The sequence below is a fragment of the Oncorhynchus kisutch genome, linkage group LG15, assembly GCF_002021735.2.
Source record: "Oncorhynchus kisutch isolate 150728-3 linkage group LG15, Okis_V2, whole genome shotgun sequence".
NCBI classification, from domain to species: domain Eukaryota; kingdom Metazoa; phylum Chordata; class Actinopteri; order Salmoniformes; family Salmonidae; genus Oncorhynchus; species Oncorhynchus kisutch.
The window spans coordinates 57,645,538-57,670,420 of NC_034188.2; the positions used below are offsets into that span (position 1 = coordinate 57,645,538).

At 43.1% G+C, this 24,883-nt stretch overlaps 2 protein-coding genes across 3 annotated transcripts; one reads left to right on the forward strand and one right to left on the reverse strand.

The window, feature by feature from the left end:
• The first annotated feature begins 1,399 nt into the window (after positions 1 to 1,399).
• ercc2 (excision repair cross-complementation group 2) lies at positions 1,400 to 9,194 on the forward strand. Its single transcript, XM_020503000.2, has 23 exons — positions 1,400 to 1,896; positions 2,175 to 2,274; positions 2,368 to 2,445; positions 2,558 to 2,620; positions 2,735 to 2,848; positions 3,602 to 3,718; positions 3,806 to 3,922; positions 4,518 to 4,641; positions 4,734 to 4,830; positions 5,009 to 5,142; positions 5,291 to 5,459; positions 5,682 to 5,800; positions 5,906 to 5,975; positions 6,140 to 6,209; positions 6,689 to 6,790; positions 6,901 to 6,964; positions 7,093 to 7,214; positions 7,437 to 7,529; positions 7,616 to 7,688; positions 7,829 to 7,899; positions 8,144 to 8,287; positions 8,648 to 8,791; positions 8,966 to 9,194. Exons 1-23 carry the CDS (start codon positions 1,892 to 1,894, stop codon positions 9,056 to 9,058), a joined length of 2,283 nt encoding a protein of 760 aa, XP_020358589.1. The 5' UTR covers positions 1,400 to 1,891; the 3' UTR covers positions 9,059 to 9,194.
• A 1,535-nt stretch (positions 9,195 to 10,729) lies between these two features.
• On the reverse strand, positions 10,730 to 23,999 carry klc3 (kinesin light chain 3). Of its 2 annotated transcripts, none has more exons than XM_031790627.1 (12): positions 23,876 to 23,999; positions 17,833 to 18,061; positions 17,477 to 17,707; positions 16,827 to 16,902; positions 16,383 to 16,611; positions 16,170 to 16,257; positions 15,792 to 15,893; positions 13,514 to 13,687; positions 13,189 to 13,288; positions 12,832 to 13,012; positions 12,681 to 12,747; positions 10,730 to 12,511 (listed from the first exon to the last, which is right to left on the reverse strand). In XM_031790627.1, exons 2-12 carry the CDS (start codon positions 18,040 to 18,042, stop codon positions 12,410 to 12,412), a joined length of 1,560 nt encoding a protein of 519 aa, XP_031646487.1. In that variant the 5' UTR covers positions 18,043 to 18,061; positions 23,876 to 23,999; the 3' UTR covers positions 10,730 to 12,409. The 2 variants fall into 2 exon arrangements, with proteins under 2 accessions (XP_031646487.1, XP_020358591.2); XM_020503002.2 differs by having other exon boundaries at positions 23,646 to 23,994.
• Between the last annotated feature and the right edge of the window lie 884 nt (positions 24,000 to 24,883).

Sequence of the window (24,883 nt, forward strand, 5' to 3'; positions counted from 1 at the left end):
AATACTTTTGAGCTAATATTCTAAGAGGAACAGGAGCTCAAGCAGTAGAACATTTGAGATGCCGGTACTTAGCTCTGGTGAGCTCCTGCCCTGCTGGCTTTGGCAGATTCTGCCACTACTCTCCTGAAGTTGCTGGTGATAGGCTACACGAGGAATAGCAAACCTTTCTCACATGGAATGCCAATTTAACTTACAATGTCTAACGATCTATGTGCCAATTGTGGTTTTCATATCCACATTTTCATGAAACAGTTCCATCTCATTTATAATAACGTCTTCATATCTCAAAATCATTGTCATGTGATTAATCAAAATTTTATCCAAATCTAAATGAAAATGATATAAACCTAAAAAGTAACTTCTATTGTCAACTATGTAAATATAGCCAACAAATAAAAACATTTCAGTCTGCAGGTAGAAAATATCCCAAGAGCGGGAGGAGACTAGTTGGGCCAGGTTAAGTTCTTTTTCTTCTGGTTATCTAGATCTCTGGCGCCCTCTGGAGGCATCAAACCATAAGCTTAAAGCATCAGACAAGCTCAAAAGATATTGTTGATTTTATTAAAACACACAGGGTGGGTCTATATAAGGAAAAATACACGAGCAATCGATTGGTCGAAAGAACAGATGACTTTTGGTCTACCAAGATTTTATTTAGTCGGGACAGCCCTAAATCTGAGGAAACTGCAACTTCTGGCTTATCTTTTCTAATATTGAGGTCATCCCACCACACAACCTATTAGGGGAGAGTGGGATAAGTTGAGCCACCCTTGTTTCTAGGAAACCATACACAAAATTATGAATTTGACAAAATTTTTAAGAAAAGTAGTTAAGCCCTGCGCTTCAATGCTCTTAGTTGTTGCTGAAATTGACTCATTATGCTGTTTCTTTTCTGCATCTACGTTATATTGCTGAATCTACCTTTAACTTACCCTGTCCAGAGGCTAAACTTACCCCATTCCGGGGTAAGTTGTGCCAAGAGACCAATCTTTTTGGACAAGCTACAGTATGTTTTCAAACTGTAATGTTTACATGAATTCTCATTATTTCCATATATCTTTGTTAGAAAGAATACCATATTTCCCTTGATGGAGTAATGCTGAATGTAAAAATGGCTCAACTTACCCCACTCTCCCCTACCATACATCTTGTCAAATGAACAATATAGGCAGTACCTTTACTACTCTTATGACAATACCTTCTGCTCATGTTGAATATAAATAGAATGTTATTTTCGGGTAAATCTTTATTCTTTCTTTAGTCTGCAGTATTTCAGTTTTCTTTCATTTTATGAAGTTGAATAAAAGACTGCACAATAGTTCTCTGAACCTCCCTGGCTGGCTGTATCGCTTTAGTGGATACTCAAACTGCTCTCAGACAAGTCTGCAGGTTTTGACTAGCAGAAGTGTCGTAGCTGGTTAGGAGAATTTACGGAACCGTTTAGGAGAATTAACTTGGACAATTTAAGTTAAGGTTAGGAAAAGGGTTAACTTTTCCCCGACGCGACTCAGAAATACCTAGCTACAACCAGGTCTGCTCTGAGAACAGTCTTGGTTTCCACAAATGCGATTCAGCTCAACATTTAACTCGATATTTGACTAGTTAGTTCTGATTACAGGAATGGGACGTACTTCCATTGAGGGATGCATACAAAACCCAATCAGAGAAGACCATAGGATTAGCTCACAATTCTGCAGCCAATCAGAGAAACAAAAGATAGGGCTTTGTGTAGACTGAGGATGTCTGAAGAAATCCAGTGTGGAACACAGCTAGCTAGCTAGTTGAAGGGGTTTGTTTTGCCAATAAATTAGCTAGCCATCTATTTATTGTAAAAAAAAAGAAGTGACTGACACATAAGCAGCTAGCTCGCCGCTGCAATAAATCCACTGAAATGAAGTAAGTGCTCGTGGCAGAGAGATTCTCAGACAGGGCAAAGTTAGCACTATGTGGCTAGTAAACTCTTTGCTAACATAGCTAGCAGTTGGCTATCGTAAGCTAGCTAGGTGGTTAAACTATAAACATTACACCGTGCGATGTCTGTTGGAACGACCTTAGCCACAGATGAATAGGGGAGTTAGCTAGCCAGCTAGTTATGTTTTTTATATAGCTAATGCTATATGCTGAATGTTACCTGGCGAAATGCCCTTACTATGACTACTACCTTTTTATTCTAGGCTCAACATCGAAGGGTTGTTAGTCTATTTCCCATATGACTATATTTACCCAGAGCAATATTCCTACATGCTGGAACTCAAGAGGACCCTGGATGCCAAGGTAAATAGAGAGACCCAGCAACATGCTACTTGTTGTAGATCAATCCTAATGCTATGGCCCTATGCATGATGCTAACACATTGTTTATCGAAAGGGACATGGAGTTCTGGAGATGCCATCGGGAACTGGGAAAACCATCTCTCTTCTGTCATTGATTGTTGCATATCAGCGGGTGAGTCAAGATATGTCCGTTCCTCCATCAGGACTCTATTGGAAGAACCTTTGTCACCATCTGGTCCTCTTTGACAATTCACTTATACCGTGATCTCTCCTCTCTTTGACAGGAGTATCCCCTTGAAGTCACAAAGCTGATCTACTGTTCCCGAACTGTTCCTGAGATAGAGAAGGTGATCTCTCTCCCTCTCTTTCTCTCTCACACCTTTCTTTGTGCTCCCCTGTCCTTGAAGAACATATGTTTCTCATCCCCTTCTCTGATGCCATGTTGCTCCCTTGTCTGTCAGGTGGTGGAGGAGTTGAGGAAGTTAATGGAGTTCTATTCTAAGGAGACGGGAGAGAAGAACAACATCCTGGCTCTGGCGCTCTCCTCTCGGAAAAACCTGTGTGTTCACCCCGAGGTAAGAGCAACATGCCGTAGTCTCATATTACAAAATTACAGTAGGCTGCCTGTATCGATTACCCTTTTCAGATATAATGGTATGTGGCCCCTTGAAAGCACTACAGCATGATTGTTTGTCTGTTAGGGTAGTCTACACTGACTTTTTTAAATGCCAACCCTTCTCTGGAGACATGAACAGCATTTTACTTGTCTGTAAAGTAATGTTGCTTCTGAAGTGAGACTAACGTCCATCAGTGGGTGAGCAGAACAGTCAATTCTAGCCTGCCTGCGCGCAGACCACTCTTTCCTAAAGTTTGTTAAATATCACAACTTACCAAGACTTTCAGTAGAAAGAAAGCACATCTAGCTACCCTACCATAAAAAAACAGCGTAAGCAACACAGCAGCACATCAATCAGCAATGTTTATTGTTGTCATGGAAATAATAGAACATGATATACAGGCAGAATTCTACTGTCTGAAAAGGTACCGACGCTTCTAATGTGACACTTTTTAAATTGTCTGAAAAGTGATCAATTATCAACATGTTACTACTGTACTGCGTTCTATGTCTGTAAAGGGTCACGATAGACAACTTCATTGCCCGGCCCTAGCGGTCAGTACACATATCTTCACAATGACACCCACTAACAGTGGTTCTGTAACGCTCTTCAAACACATTTGTGTGTGTTCAATATAGAGCATTTCTTTGCATGTAGTTAAATTGTGTGTGTCCATGTCATGGTCCAAATTGCATGATTCTTTGTGTTCAGGTGAGCTCCTTACGCTTTGGGAAGGAGGTGGATGGGAAATGTCACAGCCTGACGGCGTCATACATCCGTGCCCAACGGCACAGCAACCCAAGCCTGCCTTCCTGCCGTTTCTATGAGGTGAGGGGCTTGGGATTGTGACAAAGAGAGTGATCTGGAGAGTTCCACACCTCTGTCTGCCTGACTGACTCTGTCTCTCTGCTCCAGGAGTTTGATGCTATGGGAAAGCAGGTACCTCTCCCCGCTGGAGTCTACAATCTGGACGATCTGAAGGACTTTGGGCGGAGGAAAGGCTGGTGCCCCTACTACCTAGCACGCTATTCGGTAAGAATAGCCCATTGTCATAGCATCTGATGTTTTTCTTTTACCAGTGTTTTTGTAGTAAGTTATATTTGACAGCATTACTAAAGACGGTACAGTATGAAGATGGGCAGAAACTACTTCTCCAATCGAAATTGCCGATCACACTTGTAGGCGATGTCAAGTTGACGTTGGCTAGCTAAGCTCAAGCATAGAAACACGTAATCAGGTCTAACGATCGTCTCACGCCGAACTGAGCATGTGCAGGCGGTCAAATCATAGGCCCTTTCGGCAATAAAGTTGTTTTTTACAAATGAAAACGTGTCTGTTTATCACTTTCACAAGGTTGCAGTATTAACATGTTCAACTACTTAAGACATTGGCTCGAATCTAGGTTGTGCCTTTAGATTTTGAGAAAATTAACAACCACAGATGTTTCACTTCTTCTCGCAATGTCTTCTCAAACCCTGGCCTGCTCTGCTTGGTTTGTTTCACAAGCGTTCCCGGACGTCTCGTGACGTTGCACCTCTGGGTTTAGAAACTCTGTGGCATTACTTTATGAAGGAGATGGATTAGTGGCGGTGTTTTTACTTTTTGCTTCTGTCCTTAACACATACAGATCCTCCATGCCAACATCATAGTTTACAGTTACCACTACCTCCTGGACCCAAAGATTGCAGACCTTGTCTCAAAGGAGCTCTCCAAGAAATCAGTGGTTGTTTTTGATGAAGCACATAACATCGGTAAGGACATTCAGCTGTTTCTTTCCCATTTGTTTAAGCAACCCACTGTTTCAAGCCTCCGCAAGCTGACATTCCATCCTCCTCTTCCTCAGACAATGTGTGCATCGACTCAATGAGCGTCAACATCACCAGGAGGACTCTGGACCGCAGTCAGGCCAACGTGGAGACCCTACAGAACACCATTCTCAAGTAAGGTCATACACTAGTGGATCTAGTGGAGAGCAGCACTAGAACCACTGTCATGTTCTGTGTACAAAGGAGAATGTACATGGCGTCTATAATGAGACCGACTGAACCAGTTTGTTGTTCTTGCCCCAAAAGTGTAGAGGGTTTTGATGTCATCTCAACCGCTTGTCCTCTGCTGTAGGATAAAGGAGACAGATGCAGCCAAACTGAAAGAGGAATACAGACGATTGGTGGAGGGCCTGAAAGAGGCCAACGTTGCTAGGGAGACCGACATCTACATGTCCAATCCCGTGTTGCCAGATGAGATCCTCCAAGGTTAGCCCCCTGGAGTCCAGTCGAAAACAACCAGTTATTGAATATTTGTATCGATTTATGCTCAAACAGGTTTTCATGTATCAATCTTTCCATTTCTATACCCTGTCCTCTCTCCCCCGCACTGTCTGTCTTTCTTTCCCCCCTCCAGAGGCTGTGCCTGGCAGCATCCGCACGGCAGAGCACTTTGTGGGCTTCATGAAGCGTTTCCTGGAGTACCTGAAGGCCAGGCTGAGGATTCACCACGTGGTGCAGGAGAGCGCTCCACAGTTCCTCAAAGACATCTTTGAGAAGGTCTGCATTGACCGCAAGCCCCTCAGGTAACTTCTACAGTACTTTTGTGTTAGTTTTGTATAGCCTGGTGCCCTCGGTTGGTGGAGTTTTCCACTTTAGGTCCTAACATGTGTAAACTCTGTCCACCAGGGCACCGGGCAATGTCAACCAACTGACTCCATCGTGGATTATGTCTCTTTGGTACATTGAAAGAAGTTTCTAGTAACTCCTACTCACTCCTTATATGACATATCTATTTGTTTCTCTAGATTCTGTGCCGAGAGGTTGCGTTCGTTGCTGAGGACTTTAGAGATAGCTGACATCGCAGACTTCTCAGCCATCACCCTCATCTCCAACTTTGCCACTCTGGTCAGCACTTACAGCAAAGGTACTGAACCTCCCTAGGCTGACTGGGTCTATGTTACCTCTACATGGCTACAGCTCTGTGGTTATTTATTTTCTTTGTTCTTCCCTTGCTATCTTCCACAATCAGGCTTCACCATCATCATTGAACCCTTTGAAGACAGAACCCCCACCATTGCTAACCCCGTGCTGCACTTCAGGTGGGGTTAATTTGTGTTGAGTATGTTCTGTTTTGCCAGCAGAACGGTGTGATATTGATGGATGAGATGTTGTGCCACTGCAAGAGCCAAGGGTGAAATAATCCATCAGGATGCAAGTGGATGGGATCTACTTTTAACCCTGCTCTTCTCTCTTCTCCCTTCAGCTGTATGGACCCTTCCATTGCCATCAAGCCTGTGTTCGAGCGCTTCCAGTCTGTCATCATTACGTCAGGGGTAATCTCTCGCTCTCCCCTTCCTATGTTCCTAGATTAACTGTGACCTAGCCACTAATCTGTGATTCTAAGACACCTGCTTATGGTCTCATCTGTCCAAGATGGGGCCACTCACATTCCAAGGCAGTTGGGCTAGAGTGCCATTTGTAAACTTAGTACATGTGTTAATGAGGCTTGTGTTTATGGCTTTTCTTTGTGTTTCTCAGTACTTTGTCAACAATAAATCTGTGGCTTTTAAAAAAAATTTTTTTAACCAACATTCAGAATTTAGTTTATCAATGAATTTGCATGCGACGCAAACAGAAATGTAAAGTTTGACAGTTTATATTATTTTCAGTATATTATTTAGCCTCAGCAGTCAGTTCAGTCGTATCATCATCACTTCTCTCCATTGATCCTCTCACTAGATCCCTTGGCTGTGTGTTGTCTCGGCTGTCCTACCCTGTGGTTTTCTACTTCTGATCATTTTTCTACCCACAGACCCTTTCACCGTTGGACATTTACCCCCGAATCCTGGACTTCCGGCCTGTTACCGTGGCATCCTTCACCATGACGCTGGCACGCACCTGCCTCTGCCCTCTTGTAAGTATCCTCAGAAACAGTCTACATGATATGACCTGAGTGGTTAATTCAAGCTATGCTGAGCTTTAGAAAGGATGGAAGGAGGTGACACTGAGCTCTTCCTCTTTCAGGTGGTGGGGAGGGGGAACGACCAGGTGGCCATGACCTCCAAGTTTGAGACACGTGAAGATTTTGGTTAGTGATTGTTACATTGTATCTAAATATTGTAAGCTTGCCTTGCCTCTTTGTAAGTTTAGGCTCTCCTTTCCTTAGATGTGAAAACAAATCACTGAAATAAACCTGGTCTGGGTTAAATTTTTCAGCTGTCATCCGTAACTATGGCAACCTGCTGCTGGAGATGTCTGCGATTGTGCCAGATGGCATCGTGGCCTTCTTTACCAGCTACACCTACATGGAGAACATTGTGGCGTCGTGGTATGAGCAGGTGTGTGTACACGGTCCACAAATGGAAGGGAGGATAAATGTTGTTAAAAGTGAATATCTTGTTGTTCCGTCTGTACTGTTATAGCAATAGACATATCTATGTTAGCATTTTATTGGCAGCCAATAGAATTGTGGCCAGAAATGTAATTTTTTGCAAGGTAGTAATCTGGACATTGAGTAAACTTTGTCCTCTTGTCCTGCCCCTTTGTGTCTATGTCTGTAGGGCATCTTGGAGAATGTCCAGAGGAACAAGCTGATCTTCATCGAGACACCAGACGCAGCAGAGACCAGCATGGCTCTGGAGAAATACCAGGAGGTCAGGATACCCTTTCTTCTTTGACTGTCTTAGGTTGTCTTCTGTCATTGTCTATGACCTCTGACCTCTTATCTGTTGTGCCCCAGGCCTGTGAGAACGGCAGAGGAGCCATCCTGCTGTCTGTGGCCAGGGGGAAGGTGTCCGAGGGTATCGACTTTGGTGAGTGTTGTTTAGTTCCTGTAACATAGTAGTAGAGCCTCCATTAGGCTAATTTGCTAAACAAAATGGCCGCCAAAGTTACAGCATAGGTCATGTGTAGTTAGTTTCATATCACTTATCTCTTCAAATATCTCCCTCAGTCCACCATTTTGGCCGTGCGGTGATCATGTTCGGAGTGCCTTACGTTTACACACAGAGCCGGATCCTGAAGGTCAGTCTAACTCCTCTGCTGTTCATCATCTTTCCCTTGTTCTTCTGCTTTATTCACTGTTTTGGTCTGTTCCTCATCTTTCCCTTGTTCTTCTGCTTTATTCACTGTTTTGGTCTGTTCCTCTCTCCTGTTCAGCGTATGTCCTCCTCACCCCTCTGTCCTGCAATTCTTTCACTTCCTTTAATCCTAATGGTCTGTTTTTCCAAAATAGTTATCCTTCTCCTCTTCTGTCCATCTCTACCAGGCCCGTCTGGAGTACCTGCGGGACCAGTTCCAGATTAGAGAGAATGACTTCCTGACGTTTGACGCCATGCGGCACGCAGCGCAGTGTGTGGGCCGCGCCATCAGGGGCAAAACTGACTACGGCTTGATGATCTTCGCAGACAAGGTGAGGACCTTCGGAACTTGGCGTGTCTAGTTTTAAAGGAAAATTTCTTACCACTCTGATCATTGATAGACTCTACCATGATCATTTTGTTTAAAAACAAATTGTTTGTAATTTAGTTCTGTGTTGGACCCCAGGAAGATTAGTTGACGTTGTGGCGTCAGCTAATGGGATCCTAATAAAAATTATCCATTTTGTGGCTTTCTTGAATTTGAAAGCCGTAATGCACTGAGGTCACAGCAGGTTGTTCCATAATGCTGTTACCTAGCTAGTGCCTTCACATCAATGTTAACAAAATAAATGGGTACAATAAACAAGGCTATTGAAGAGAATTGGAACAATCGTTTCTCACTTGCGTTGCAGCGCTATGCCCGGGCTGACAAGCGAGGGAAGCTGCCCCGGTGGATCCAGGAGCACCTTACTGACGGCAGCCTCAACCTGACCATCGACGAGACGGTACAGCTGTCCAAACACTTCCTACGCCAGATGGCCCAGCCCTTCAGACAGGTACAGCAGGGACATGTTTAGCAGGGCTGTGGATTTATTTTTATGTAGACGCCTGTCTGACTTAGAATAAGAAATCACATCAGCTCTATTCATGACATCTCTAACTGCAACGTTCAATGTTTTTGCCAACTGAACCTGTCCCAGGTCTCCCCTTAACCTATCCATTCCCCTCAGGAGGACCAGTTGGGCCTGTCTCTGCTGACACTGGAGCAGCTGCAATCAGAGGACATGCTGCAAAAGATCGCCCAGATCGCTCACCAGGCCTAAGAGGAAGTGTCATCACCCAGTCAAACCCACAGTCACTGTTCCAATACTGTCCTACTGTACATAGTTTATTTTTTAAATGTATATTTGCATAAGCCGGTAGGCCCGAAAAATAAATGTTTACAGTTTCTACCATGCAGTTGGCAGGTTTTTTTTTAACACATTGACGTGTCTTTGGCATCATTTAAAAGTGAAGACTGTTTTTTTATCAAATCAGTTCTCTGTAATTATTATTACGTGATTAAACTAATCATGTAAATGTAATTAACCAGGAAGTCGGGACACCACAGAAAATCTTCAGATTACAAAGTTATAATTTTCCGAATAACTCTTCAGATATTTTAATATCTGATCAATTCTATTAATGAATTATTTTATACCTCACGTCAGTCTCATTCCAAACGTTGTAAATTGTTGGTTATCTGCACGAACCCAACCTTTTACTGTGAATCATCCATACACCAATTTACTTTATTTAGTTAGTAAATAAAGTAAATTATCACAGAAACTCATAAACATATGTTACTAACAAATGATAGGGAAGATTCCCTAGTGGGCTAAACCGATATGATGGCTTGGTGGACAAAGTGAAGTGGGTGTGGACTGAGAAAGAGCAGGAAAGACAAAAGGAATCACTACACAGTTAATTATATGAAATGAAATGCTAATCCTTTGCACATGAACGCTCACTCATTCAGGAATAATTGCAATCAATATATATTTACGCCCATGTGTTGAACTTTTCTGTTGGAATCTGGTCCGTCTGCTGGAGAGTTCATCCGAGTCTCTCTCTCTGTTCCCTGAAGATCAGTCGTGGTAATGGATACTTCAGAGTACCATTCAGAAATGTTCTCATAGATGTTTGTTGGCATTCGCATCCCAGGTTTACATAATTTCTAGCTGGAGACTAGTAATTAGTATCTAAGATTTGCTCTTATTCTGTATGGATCTATAGTCTGAGTTTAACAATTTCCAGCCGTGTAGCCAATTCTCCATTGTGGTATGGTGAGGAACAATTCTTAATCACAACTCACGCTGTGGGTTTGCTCAGTCTTGGCACTCAAACCTGTGCCACCTCAGTTTACACCGAGGTATGTGCGTTCTAAAGAGGATTTCCTCAGGAGTTTTTTTTTATTCGTAACAATAGGAAAGGCGGTTCTATGATGCCTGATCATGTCTGTGCTCACGTGGGCGGGCCAATGATTTATTTAAACTTTAAAGGGAATACAATTCTCTCACATTAAAGGTTTATCACATTTCACAAATACTTGAATCTTTACTAATTTTATACAAGAATTAGATGCAAACCCCATAATTGAGAAATGTACACATTCAGAGATATAGTTGTGTGTTTCCTGTCCTCTCTGAGGTCACCAAATGAAACACTCGTCATGCCTGTCCCTTAAGTGTCCACAGACCATTCTCACCTCACAAGTGAACATTTTGTTTCATTTTCCCATTTCGGGGATTTAGGAGTTTGGCCACGTGAAATCCTTTGTTCACTGTGGTCTCTGCATGAAAAGGGGGAGTCTCCGTCAGGAATTTACAACCTGAGATAACAGAACCTGGGTGTAGGAGAGAGTGAGAAGATGTGATCTAGACCCAGAAAGGGCCACGTCATGACAACATGTACATCATGAAACATACCCAGACAAGGCTAGCATGAACACAGTGGATTGAAGAGACATACTTTATTTTACATTTGTCAGCTATGGTTTCCAGATATAAAATATATTTGTAATTTTCAATAACATTGACAATCTGCAAAGAAAGCTCTCCATATGTAACAGCTAACATAATTCTACATAAATAAGATGTAGGGCTCTATTCAATCTGTATCGCTGAAGTTCAGCGTGATTGAAATTTAAAGGCAATGTTAATGGAGATTGCATTCATGGTAAAACACTGCATATGAAAAGCTTGACAGTTTGAATAGAGCCATTGTGCTTTGTCAGCTTATAGCCCTGTTTATACTGTACACAGTGCTAACATGCATTCTGTGTCCTGATCTTGTCCATATTCGGATTGTGCCCACTTTTTAGGCCAGAGTTGAACGAAAGGGCAAGATTAGAACCTGTGACCTTCTGGTTCTTATCCCAGTGCCTAGTCCACTGCAGCAGCATGAGGGAGGGTTCCACAATTGTTTCCCACATGTATACAGCTATTCAGTCAACATCAGATGAGAAATGTGATTGGTTAAGGTTGGAAAACAAGACTCATTGTGATTCGAACTGGCGACCTTTTGGCAACCCACATTGAACTCCCTCCATCCACCCCAATGGGTTAACAATCTTTTTACAATAGTGACTCCTCTACCGCCCTTTTAAATGATCACTTGGAAATACCACCACAGTGATTTAATCGCTTTGTGTCCCTCGAATTGCATATTTACTCTTGATAACATCCTGCGTAAGATGCATAGACAACAAAATCAAATAATTTTAAAAACATGTTTCAGAAGGAATTTAAATTAGCTAGCTATCCAAAAAAGTTAATGTATCCTAAACTGAGACAAATAAAATAAAAAACTAGATATTACATACAGGCACATAGTGCTTTTACCTTTGGGCTATCAAAATAGCTTAAGCTTTTTATATCTGCTCATAATAAAATCTGCTAAACATAGTACAAACATATTTTTAGACAAATTGCATTCTACCGCTAGACTGGGAAGTGCAGATTTTGCTCTAGTATTGTGGAATAAGGAGAGCACTTTACCACAACCTAACATGGAAGCCAATACACTATTTGTGCATCACATTCAATAGATATTAGTAAATATTTGTTTTAATTGTGGAATTAAATCACCTAGTGCCAAAAACAAGAGTACCGCTGGTAAGGAGATAAAATCAGAATGTAACACGTTTTAAAAACCACATTGTATAAATGACCTTTTTTGCATGCACAGATAAATTAATTTGGATAACATCCAATAGCTGCAGACACTTACTTGTTGACCCAACTGCAGTTAAAATGCAAATATCAAGATGTTCATAATTGTGAACAATCGTTGAAGAATTCAAGCTTTCCCTCCTTGTACAGAGCATTACTAAATCTGGTCTGAAACGGATTCAATCTGCATCTCTCAAACCAGTCCTCATTGCTGTGTGTATCCTAATCTATACCTCAGAACTGGGGCACCAGGGGATAAAACTAGCAGGCAAGGAGTATCAGTGACCTCCACCCGCTACAACATAGTGCAGTAAACAAACTTAAACAGATCATTGTTCGATTTAAAACAGAGCAAGGGAAGGGGGTTGCAGTGACCTATGTAGGTTCACTGAGACGGAGAGTAGGGACCAGAGCTGTGTGAGAGTACTTCCTGGATGTGTGTGTGTGTGTGGGGGGGGGGGGCTAGTGTTCAGAGGTGTAGTGTGCAGAGCTGAGGGATCCTCGCCGTGCCAGACTCTGGGTGCTGGAGCTCAGGGTGCGGTTCTCTGTCAGGCTGCAGGGGTTCTGGAAGAACATACAAAACACTATAACACTATATATACACATTAATTTTGATGACACACAGCCAGAGAAATGCCTTAGGATATGAAACACATAAAATGAAAGGATGAATAAACACTATAACAATCATATTGTACAGAAAAGTGAGAATAAGCCAGAAACTGCTGCTCACCTTTGCTGCTTCTTGACACTCCCTCACACCCACGTTCAGCACATTCAGAGAATTAGCCCTTTTCATCCTGAGGGAGAACAAGAAAGAGAGAGTAAAAAATTTGACATCATTTTGAGAGCTAACACGTGCAGATTGAGGACTTGGTCTTTACCCAGGAGTCGGAGGCGTGGTATCTTGAGGTCCGACTCCTTTCAGCTTCCTGACCAGCTTCTCGCTGCTCCTGCGTATTGACTCGCGGAGCTTGGTGAATGAGCCGCTGCGCTTCAGACTGCCCAGCCCATCCTGCATGGAGCCCTCCTCTTCCGTGTGGGTCCAGATGTCCCGCACATCACCTGAGACACCAACATCACAGAGGATGCATATCAGTGGCATCATGCAGTACAATTAGTTATTTACAGTACAAATCTGAGGTACATTTTCAATTCCAATACATACACCGTTTTTGGATCAAAATGCTACTGAATCTAGAGAGCAGGTTTCAAAGATCATATTATGAGTTTGCTCTCACCATCCACAGATCCAAACTCTTTTTCATGGGCCCGGGTCAGGATCTCTTTATACAGAGCCTCAGCTTGTCTGTACTTCCCTTGTTTCAGGTAACATGAAGCCTGTAGTCAGAAATACAGCAATACTAGAGTCACAAATAGCACTATCACACCTCAGACACACGCATGCAGGTTGGGTCAAAGTCCCCCACTTCTCCCCAATCATAGCATATTATACGCACACACACATAATATGGTAGCATCTAGCCCAGTGACCATGCCAACCATGTCCACCCCCCCCTTTATACCCCTCCCTCCATTCACCCTCTCCTATTCTCCATCCCTCACCAGGTTATTCTTGGTCTTGGCCACGTTGGCGTCGTCGGGGCCCAGCCTGCTCTGGTAGATGTGCAGGGCACGCTCGTAGTACTGCTCCACTTCCTGGTACTTGCCCTGGTTCTGACACAGCAGCGCCAGGTTGTTCAGCTGCTTTGCCACGTCAGGGTGGTCCGTGCCTAACACCTGCCAACGACACGAGGGGGGGGATTAACAGGTTTGGGTAATAATTATATTATAACACAGAGTTACTCTACCAATTGAAATTATACGGTTACTGATCGAAAAAAAATGGGTTGTTACTGATGTTATCATTCTATTAGTCACTGATCCAAATAAGTATTTGTGATGGGAGATAAGTGGCAGAAACATACTCCCATTTCTTTGATTTGGTAGGTCAAGAATATAACAGTAAAATGTCAATTATGCCCAGCCGAGAAACACCTCTCCACTGCAAGCAACACGACATTGTTTACATCGAGTGAGGACGCGCAACATAATATAACAAATTACTTTTCCCAGGGAATAATAAGTCATTATTTATTGTTGAGAGAAGTAACAAGTAATAGGTATATGATTTTTTGCTTGCATGACTGAGAAATGATAGTACAATATATACTGCTCAAAAAAATAAAAGGGAACACTTAAACAACACAATGTAACTCCAAGTCATTCACACTTCTGTGAAATCAAACTGTCCACTTAGGAAGCAACACTGATTGACAATAAATTTCACATGCTGTTGTGCAAATGGAATAGACAACAGGTGGAAATTATAGGCAATTAGCAAAACACCCGCAATAAAGGAGTGGTTGGTTCTGCAGGTGGTGACCACAGACCACTTCTCAGTTCCTATGCTTCCTGGCTGATGTTTTGGTCACTTTTGAATGCTGGCGGTGCTTTCACTCTAGTGGTAGCATGAGACGGAGTCTACAACCCACACAAGTGGCTCATGTAGTGCAGCTCATCCAGGATGGCACATCAATGCGAGCTGTGGCAAGAAGGTTTGCTGTGCCTGTCAGCGTAGTGTCCAGAGCATGGAGGCGCTACCAGGAGACAGGCCAGTACATCAGGAGACGTGGAGGTGGCCGTAGGAGGGCAACAACCCAGCAGAAGGACCGCTACCTCCGCCTTTGTGCAAGGAGGAGCACTGTCAAAGCCCTGCAAAATGAACTCCAGCAGGCCACAAATGTGCATGTGTCTGCTCAAACGGCCAGAAACAGACTCCATGAGGGTGGTATGAGGGCCCCACGTCCACAGGTGGGGGTTGTGCTTACAGCCCAACACCGTGCAGGACGTTTGGCATTTGCCAGAGAACACCAAGATTGGCAAATTCGCCACTGGCGCCCTGTGCTCTTCACAGATGAAAGCAGGTTCACACTGAGCACATATGACAGACGTAACAGAGTCTGGAGACGCCGTGGAGAACGTTCTTCTGCCTGCAACATCCTCCAGCATGACCGGTTTGGCGGTGGGTCAGTCATGGTGTGGGGTGGCATTTCTTTGGGGGGCCGCACAGCCCTCCATGTGCTCGCCAGAGGTAGCCTGACTGCCATTAGGTACTGAGATGAGATCCTCAAACCCCTTGTGAGACCATATGCTGGTGCGGTTGGCACTGGGTTCCTCCTAATGCAAGACAATGCTAGACCTCATGTGGCTGGAGTGTGTCAGCAGTTCCTGCAAGAGGAAGGCATTGATGCTATGGACTGGCCCGCCCGTTCCCCAGACCTGAATCCAATTGAGCACATCTGGGACATCATGTCTCGCTCCATCCACCAGTTGCACCACAGACTGTCCAGAAATTTGCGGATGCTTTAGTCCAGGTCTGGGAGGAGATCCCTCAGGAGACCATCTGCCACCTCATCAGGAGCATGCCCAGGCGTTGTAGGGAGGTCATACAGGCACGTGGAGGACACACACACTACTGAGCCTCATTTTGACTTGTTATAAGGACATTACATCAAAGTTGGATCAGCCTGTAGTGTGGTTTTCCACTATAATTTTGAGTGTGACTCCAAATCCAGACCTCCATGGGTTGATAAATTTGATGTCCATTGATCATTTTTGTGTGATTTTGTTGTCAGCACATTCAACTATGTAAAGAAAAAAGTATTTAATAAGAATATTTAATTCATTCAGATCTAGGATGTGTTATTTTAGTGTTCCCTTTATTTTTTTGAGCAGTGTAGTACTGTAGGAGTGCTATACTACAGAATGCTTGCAGAGTTGCCATTGGTCCATCAGAGGGCAGGGTTCTGATCACGTTGCTAGTAGGTTACTGCCTCATTACCTTCTCTCTGATCTCCAGGGCTCTCTTACACAGTGGCTCAGCCTCCTTGTACTTCCCTCTCTTTCCATACAGTACAGCAAGGTTGTTGAGTGTGGCTGCCACCTATAAACAAATACAGTACTGTTAGTTACATCCAGTGATGTACTCTGATCGCCGGTTGCGGTGAAAAAAGAAACGCTCCCGATACCTTCAATGCGTTCTTTCGCAAAAGGTGGGTAAACTGTTGGGCAAAAAACATTTACCCTACACCACTGGTTACATACTGTAGCTGCTTTTCCACTGTGCTGGGGAAAGCCAATAGCTATGCAGGGTTTAGACTTCTTGTTTTGTCCATTTTGGTGACACTTGAACTTCACTATAGACTATAGAGGAACATACCGCAGGGTGATCTATGCCCAGGGTCTTCTCCCGAATGGCCAACGCGTCATTCAGGAGGTTAGCCGCCTCTTTGTACTTGTTCTGGTCTCTGCAGAGAAGAGCAAAACAGCCTTTAGTTTTAGCATACAGCTAACATAACCAGCCACACTATGGAAATCCCCCACAGTAAGACCTAGCATGGATGATATGCTAGGCTAACGTGGCTCCATTCACCTGTAGACCAGAGCCAGTATGTTGAGCATGGTGGCCACGTCAGGGTGGCTGTGGCCTGAGGACTTCTCCAGGTCCTCCAGAGCCTGTTTGCAGAGGGGCACGGCCACCTCGTAGCGGCCCTGGGAGGCGTACTGGATCACCAGGTTATGAAGGGTCCTCAGGCGGGCCGGGATCTCATAGCCTCCCTGCTGGGCCGCTGCTGCCGCACTGCTACCGTGGGGCTGAGATACTGGGGGACAGGAGGACACGAGAGGGAGGTAGAGTCATTCATACAGACACACAAATATACATTAACAAAAACATACATAGACATACACACAGCGAGTGACAGACTATACAACACTGAGAGTCACACAGAGACATCGACAAACATACATGCATAGCTCGTCTGCACAGCAGACAACAGACACAAGAATATCCGGCTCATTTGACGAGTGCACGTACTCTGTGACTGTTCCTCCTCGTCCGTGGGGAAAAGGTCATCTAGGGACTCCTTGGTGGAGCCTGTCTCTTTGTCATCCTGTCGACATAGAAAACATAACTAACCGGGGCGGCAGTGTAGCCTAGTGGTTAGAGCATTGGACTAGTAACCGAAAGGTTGCAAGTTCAAATCCCCGAGCTGACAAGGTACAAAATCTGTCGTTCTGCCCCTGAACAGGCAGTTAACCCACTGTTCCTAGGCATTGAAAATAAGAATTTGTTCTTAACTGACTTGCCTAGTAAAATAAAGGTAAAAAAAAAAAAAAAAAAACTAGATCGATAGTACAGAGCGGAGAAGAGTACCTATATTTTTATTTGATTTATTTTACCTTTATTTAACCAGGCACGTTAAATAAAGGTTTAACTATGAACTATACAGAGAAACACATAGCAACCTGCTCTGATAAGCCACCAACAGCTTAGCTTTAGTAATAACATAAAAGCCGAGGCAAAGACATGCACTGGGTCATATTCATTAGGGTACACCATAGCAAAACATTGTGCAATGGAAAACGAATATGAGCAGTTTTGGTAGTTCCTCACTGTATCAGTCTGTTTCTTCCCCGTTTGGTATATAATGAATACGACCCTTGTTGTGGTGGTCTGTGACATACCGGTGATGGCGACTCCTGGTCGTACTTGCGGATACTGCTCATGAACTGCAGGTGTCTGTTCTGCTCCTCCAGCGTGACCACCACCTGCTCCCTGTCCTGCAGCCTCTGCTGGGCCCCGGCCAGCTCGTCCCTCAGCCACTGGTTCTCCTGGCACAGCCTCCGTACCTGGGTCCGCAGCTTCTGCTTCTCCGCCTCCAGGGAGCCCAGGTGGGCCGACAGAGCCATCATCACCTGGGGATGGAGAGGGAAAAAGAGCGAGAGCAAGAGAGTGAAGTAGGTATGCATATAAACATGTATACATACAATACAGTCCAAATACAACTTCACCCATTCTGCCATCTCCAGTATGACCCCACCTGTGCCTCTCCCAGGCCCAGCTCTATCCTCTCCAGAGACTGGCGGATGATGCCACTCTTCTCCTGCTCCACACTGCCACTCTCGGCCACCGGCCGGTCCTCCAGCACCTCCTGCAGGTTGTCCAGGAGGGTGTGGTTCTCACCTCGCAGCGCCTCAAGGCCCGCTATCACTTGCCGCGTGCTGCACAGAATCTCCTCCCCCGACAGCATGGCGCCTCTCAGCTCAACCCTGTATGGAGGAGGAGGAAAGGTTCAAAATGTTTTTATATTTGTCCACGGTCATATGGACTGTACAAGGTGTTGAACGCGTTCCACAGGGATGCTGGCCCATGTTGACTCCAATGGTTCCCACAGTTGTGTCAAGCTGGCTGAATGTCCTTTGGATGGTGAAGCCATTCTTAATACACACAGGAAACTGTTGCGCGTGAAAAACCCAGCAGCGTTCCAGTTCTTAAAACAATCAGTTGCGCCTGGCACCTACTACTTCACCCTCTGGATGGCACCAATACACAATCCATGTCTCAAGTCTTAGAAATCCTTATTTAACCTGTCTCATCCACTTCATCTACACTGATTTAAGTGGATTTAACAAGTGACATCAATAAGGGATCATAGCTTTCACCTAGATTCACCTGGTCAGTCTATGTCATGGAAAGAGTTCATGTTTTGTATACTCAGTATATATGCTCGTATGGGACACACAAATAGAATAACGGTCCAGCATTGGTGTGTAAATGGCAGCATTTAATTATGCACTAGCGGTAATATGGCTAATGGCTACACTCCACAGTAAACAGTGGTGTGTTGGACTAAAGCAGACAATGTGTAGGCTGACCAACTAGCTATAGATATACAACTATACTTTTACCACTGCCAGTATGCTAAAGAGTGAATAGAGAGTTACAGTAAAATACAGACACACACACAGAGGAGAAAGGAGAGAGGATTTATGGTTAGCCTACACATTGTCTGCTTTAGTCCAACACAACACTGTTTACTGTGGAGTGTAGCCATTAGCCATATTACCGCTAGTGCATAATTAAATGCTGCCACTTCTAATAAGCTAAACCAGACTAATAGCACACAAGCCTACCATAATGACAACAATCCATTTTTATCTGTCCTATAGCTGTTTCACAAAACATCTTATCAGAACATACTATTATCCTCCAAGTTCTGTACAAAGTGCAAAACTACAAGTGTAGCCTGTGTTTACCACCACAGGGGGGTGTCAACAACAGTGTGCTGCCCTGACAGCCTGTCAGAGCCTTTGAAACTGTAAAGTGACCTGCCTGGGGATTTTTATGCAAACTTTCAGAACCATGACTATGCATTCTGGCAGCCAAAGGAAACAGTGAATAGCCAACACAAACACCAATGGGACTGTATGTAAAACACATCCTGGTACAACGGTGCCATTTTGCTCCTGTGAGCCCGAAGGCATAAAGCCTGGAGCCGACAGCCGCCCAGTTCAATGACAAGTCATAACACATGATGTAGCCTACTTCCTGGTCGGTGAGGCATCATGCCACATTGAGGGGTTGGAGTGGGATGTGTAGTACAATGACAATGGGTCCAGCGAGAACAGGTCTAATCATATGGTTGGAGTGCAGTTCTGACATGAAATGAAAACACGATACAAGACCAGCCATGGCCCGCTTCAGATACAAATAAATACAATTGTAGTGGGTATCATATTTCTGGTTAGGTGGTGTTCTCCCTGTGGCAATAACATGCTGATGCACAGAGGATGGCCTCAAAAAATGATTACAAAAATAATAATATGTTTGCTTCTCAAAGACCAGATGGGCAGCCTGAACTCGAATCATGAGCATAAAAGGCCTCTGGTCATCCTTCCACCATACCAATACTAACGGGGGTACAAGACAGGAGGGCTGCGCTGTGAAGCCAAGAGCCTAAGAGGAAAAACAGGTGTCTATGGGGAACAAGAGGGAGCTGTGCTGGGCCTGAGCAGGAGGCTGCATCAGCATAACACCAAAAGGCAGGCCAGCTGCAGCAGACCATACATTAACACACGGATAGGATATCGGTTTACTAGTGGCTCCTGGGAGGAGGGCAGCATATGACAGTTGTAAACAACAGTGGCCATTGGAATTGATTGGGACTCACGCTGCAGTCGTTTTATAAAGGACCTATAACAGATCTAATGTTGAAAAGAGCGGTGCTCTTATTTAATACTTGGGTAAATTCATTTGAATTCAATCCCTTTTTGACATCTTTTGATTTAAACATACAGTAACATTCCACACATGTTCGCCCACGGAAGGAGTGGTCAGAAAGTTACTTCTTGGACTTTATCAGTATTTATCTGGTCAATATGTTAGTGTGTCTGTCTGTTTGTAAAAGTGTGTTTATATGTGAAATTGTGTTCATATTATAAATTCTATTTTAATATTTAAGGACTCTTGGAAGATTAGTCCAAATGAGGACTAAAATATATATTTTTAAATATATTTAAAAAATATATTTAAAAATCAGGAGATAAAAGTACTCAAAGTTGACACATTTTGCATGTCTTCATCACTGGAAAATATTAACAGTTCAGTTTAATATCATTTAAAAGCTTACAAAGTGTTACAAACTATTGGATTATTTCGTAAAACATTACATTTTTAAAATAAAAATGAAACCTTTAACGCAAATGAGGTTGTGTTATGCCTACCATCGTTTACAAAACCTGCTCTTGAATACAGGGTGGGTGTCATTTCAATCATAGAAAAACTATTCAGAAAATGTACCTATCCTTCAGACCCCTGCCATTTAGCTGGTACACCATTGGAATATAAATTTAATTGACATTAACTTCTAATTACTACCACAAAAGATGACCGCCGGTCCACCCACAGTCGAATGTCATCTTACATGGTCATGTAATTATGTATTATCTATATTTTTATGATTTCAATAGGTTTCTTATAAAGGATCGAGTATAATTTAAAAACAGATTCAAGTCAAACTTCTCTGATATGTGAAACTCCAACCATATGGTACCATTTGAAAGTTGAAATGTAAATTCTACTCCCATTTTAGTACATAAATCAGCCAAAACAAGACACTCAACCTGTATTCAAGAGCATGTTGTGTCTCAACCAATGGCGGGAACAACACAAAAACCTAAAATTATGTAAAATAGGGTCTAAGCTGCAACATATGCAAATATGAAGAAAAAAAAAATCTGCCTTTTAATGTTTTTAGATAATTTACGTTAAATGGTAAAAAATAAAAATAAATCAACCGTTGGTCTTTTTCCAGTGATGAAGACATGGATGTCTCATGGTATGGTGGGGTATGCAAAATGGGTCAATTTGGAGCACCTTTTTCTCTTGAATGTTTTGGCATTCATGTCCAAAAAGTCACTTTCTGACCACTTCTGCAATGGGAAAACACAGTGCCTTCGGAAAGTATTCAGACCCCTTGACTTTTTCCACATTTTGTTATGTTACAGCCTTATTCTAAAATTGATTAAATAAAAAACAGTTTAGACATTTTAGCAAATGTATTAAAAACAGAAATACCTTATTTACATAAGTAATCAGACCCTTTGCTATGAGATTCAAAATTGAGCTCAGGTGCATCTTGTTTCCATTGATAATCCTTGAGATGTTCCTACAACTTTATTGAAGTCCACCTGTGGTAAATTCAATTGATTGGACATGATTTGGAAATGCACACACCTGTCTATATAAGGTCTCATAGTTGACAGTACATGTCAGAGCAAAAACCAAGCCAATGAGATCAAAGGAATTGCCCGTAGAGCTCCGAGACAGCATTGTGTCGAGGCACAGATCTGGGGAAGAGTACCAAAAAATATCTGCAGCATTGAAGGTCCCCAAGAACACAGTGACCTCCATCATTCTTAAATGGAAGAAGTTTGGAACCACCAAAACTTTTCCTACAGCTGGCTGCCAGGCCAAACTGAGAAATCGGGGGAGAAGGGCCTTGGTGAGGGAGGTGACCAAGAAGCCGGTGGTCACTGACAGTGTTAGAGTTCCTCTGTGGAGATGGGAGAACCTTCCAGAAGAACAACTATCTATGCAGCACTCCACCAATCAGGCCTTTATGGTAGAGTGGCCAGACGGAGGCCACTCCTCAGCAAAAGGCACATGACAGCCCGCTTGGAGTTTGCCAAAAGGCACCTAAAGACTCTCAGACCATGAGAAACAAGATTATCTGGTCTGATGAAACCAAGATTGAACTCTTTGGCCTGAATGCCAAGTGTCACGTCTGGAGGAAACCTGGCACCATCCCTATGGTGAAGCATGGTGGTGGCAGCATCATGCTGTGGGGATGTTTTTCAGGGCAGGGACTGGAAGACTAGTCAGGATTGAGCCAAAGATGAACGGAGCAAAGTACAGAGCGATCCTTGATTAAAATATGCTCTAGAATGCTCAAGACCTCAGACTGGGGCGAAAGTTCACCTTCCAACAGGACAACGACACTAAGCACACAGCCAAGACAACGCAGGAGTGGCTTCGGGACAAGTCTCTGAATGTACTTGAGTGGCCCAGCCAGAGACCGGACTTGAACCCAATCTAACATCTCTGGAGAGACCTGAAAATAGCTGTGCAGCGATGCTCCCTATCCAACCTGACAGAGCTTGAGAGGATCTGCAGAGAATGGGAGAAACTCCCCATATACAGTTGTGCCAAGCTTGTAGTGTCATACCCAAGAAAACTCGAGGCTGTAATCACTGTCAAAGTACTGAGTAAAGGGTCTGAATACTTATGTAAATGTAATATCATTTTTTTGGTCTTTTTTCTAGATAAGCAAAAATGTCCAAAAACCTGTTTTTGATTTTTCATTACGGAGTGTTGTGTGTAGATTGAGGGGGGGAAAAAAACAATTGAATCAATTTTAGAATAAGGCTGTATCGTAACAAAATGTAGAAAAAGTCAAGGGGTCTGAATACTTTCCGAAGGCACTGTATGTATGGAAGGGTTTGAATTCAAACGGATTTACCCATTTCTTTCTGAGAAAGTGATCTTAAGGTACTATATCTTGTTAACAATGACATGAGGTTTAATCATGTCAGTCATAGAAAGTAGACAAGATTCGTTGCATTATTTGTGAAACTTCAATGCAATACTCATACTTTTGTGTGCAAAACAAATGAGTTCATTTCACATTTTATGAATGAATAGGCCTACAGCTCTATATTTACATAATTAAGAAAATAGAATATATTTAAGAAAAGCAGGTCAGTAAACCTAAATGAGAAATTGAGAAGCAATTACCATAGGCCTACAATAAATTGGATGGTGGCCTACAGAGGAGCATCCTGTCTGAAAGAAATGCAACACCAGTCAGAGACAGATAAACAACGTGTAAAGGAGCGCGTGTAAAGGAGGACTGTTCCATAAGCTATTGTATTTGGATGTTTTCCAATATTAGACATTGTCTGCCTTCACAATACACAGGGTTTTATATATATTACGAATTTGCATTTGTATAATATTAGGCAATAACAACAGATGGTTAGGCCTGTGTGTGCATTGTTGTGGTTTTGTCAACGCGTTTTAAATTGTATAGGAATACTTATACTGCGTAGGCTACAGACAAATAAATAAAGAAAAACATTTATTAATCAAAATAAATACATGTTGTCAAATAAATGTATTGATGAGCATACAGTGACAATTCGGCATTAAAGCAGCTGTGAGAAAATAAAATAAAATACCATTGGGATATAACGCAGCCATTGAAACTACACAATTATGATCCACACGTCAAAGAAAATGTTGATGTGAAAACATTAACAAGAGTACGATCAACAAAAGTAATTTTGAACCTACCTGCTACTAATTCCAGGTTTTTGACGAGTTGTCGAACTCTTTTTGTTGCGTATCTCCGCTTTTCATTCGGGCTCTCATTAAAGTTAATTGGACTCCTCGCGTCAAAACATCCACTATTTGTTCGTTATGGGACCAAGATAACAAGGTATCTTTGGACGACGGCATTAACAGTAGGCCTACAGTAATCATTCACCTGTTCTTGCGGCTCAGACCGTCTCATTTCAGCTTACCTGATCTGATCATTCCCACCATGCACCGCGGTAGATTGATGCCATCTCCCTCTGAGGACAAGGCCATCTATCTGTCGGTGTTCTGAACTGCGAGTGACAGAACAAACCAGCACAGACAGGACTGCAAGGATGACTGTTACCGAGATAAACTGCTCTTTTCACATTTTATTTTAAATAAATGCATAAAAAAGTTTATATAAAAAATATATTATGTATAATATACATATGATATAAATGATACTGCTCTATGACAGGCTGTCAATTTATTAGGCTGTAATGGAATGAGATTTTAGTTTTAAAGTGCTACATACAACATTAATGTATAAGTTTGCATTGCAAAGATAAAGGATGCATGAAAAGTCAGAGTGATGGGAAATGATGGCAGGAGCAATGTGAGACTAATTGCAAGGCTATAGAGACCAACATGGACTATAGAACACAGTGGCATCTTCTACAGAGATGAAGAGAGAGGGAGACAGAGAGCAGATCACTCGGTGGGTGTCTGCAGGCAGTTATACGATCTGGGTGATTGATGGTTCAGCTGGTGTGGCTACTGAGGCAGACTCATACCTTTTAAGGGCAGCTCGGCCTCACTACTCCCCATGTCCTAGGTCAGGGATGGGCAACTCCAGTCTTTGGGGGCCGGAGTGGTGTCACTCTTTCCTAGCAAACACAGCTGATTAAACTAATTGCATTCTAAACTGAAGATCATGATTAGTTAATTATTGGAGTCAGGTGTGTTTGCAGGGGCTTGGACAAAAGCGTGACATCAGTCAGGCCCCCGAGGACTGGAGTTTCCCATCCCTGTCCTAGGTGAACACTGCTCAGGGGTCAGGACAGCTGCTTGACAGCATCAGTGACACTGCAGTGCATTCTACACCCAATTCTAAATTCAGTGGCGTAGACCAGAATATTTACATTTGCCAGTTGGCCTTAGTTTTGACACCTTTATTATTTTAATCTTATTTAGGTCTGCAAATGCTATTCTGTTCCCTCTGAGCCCCCAAA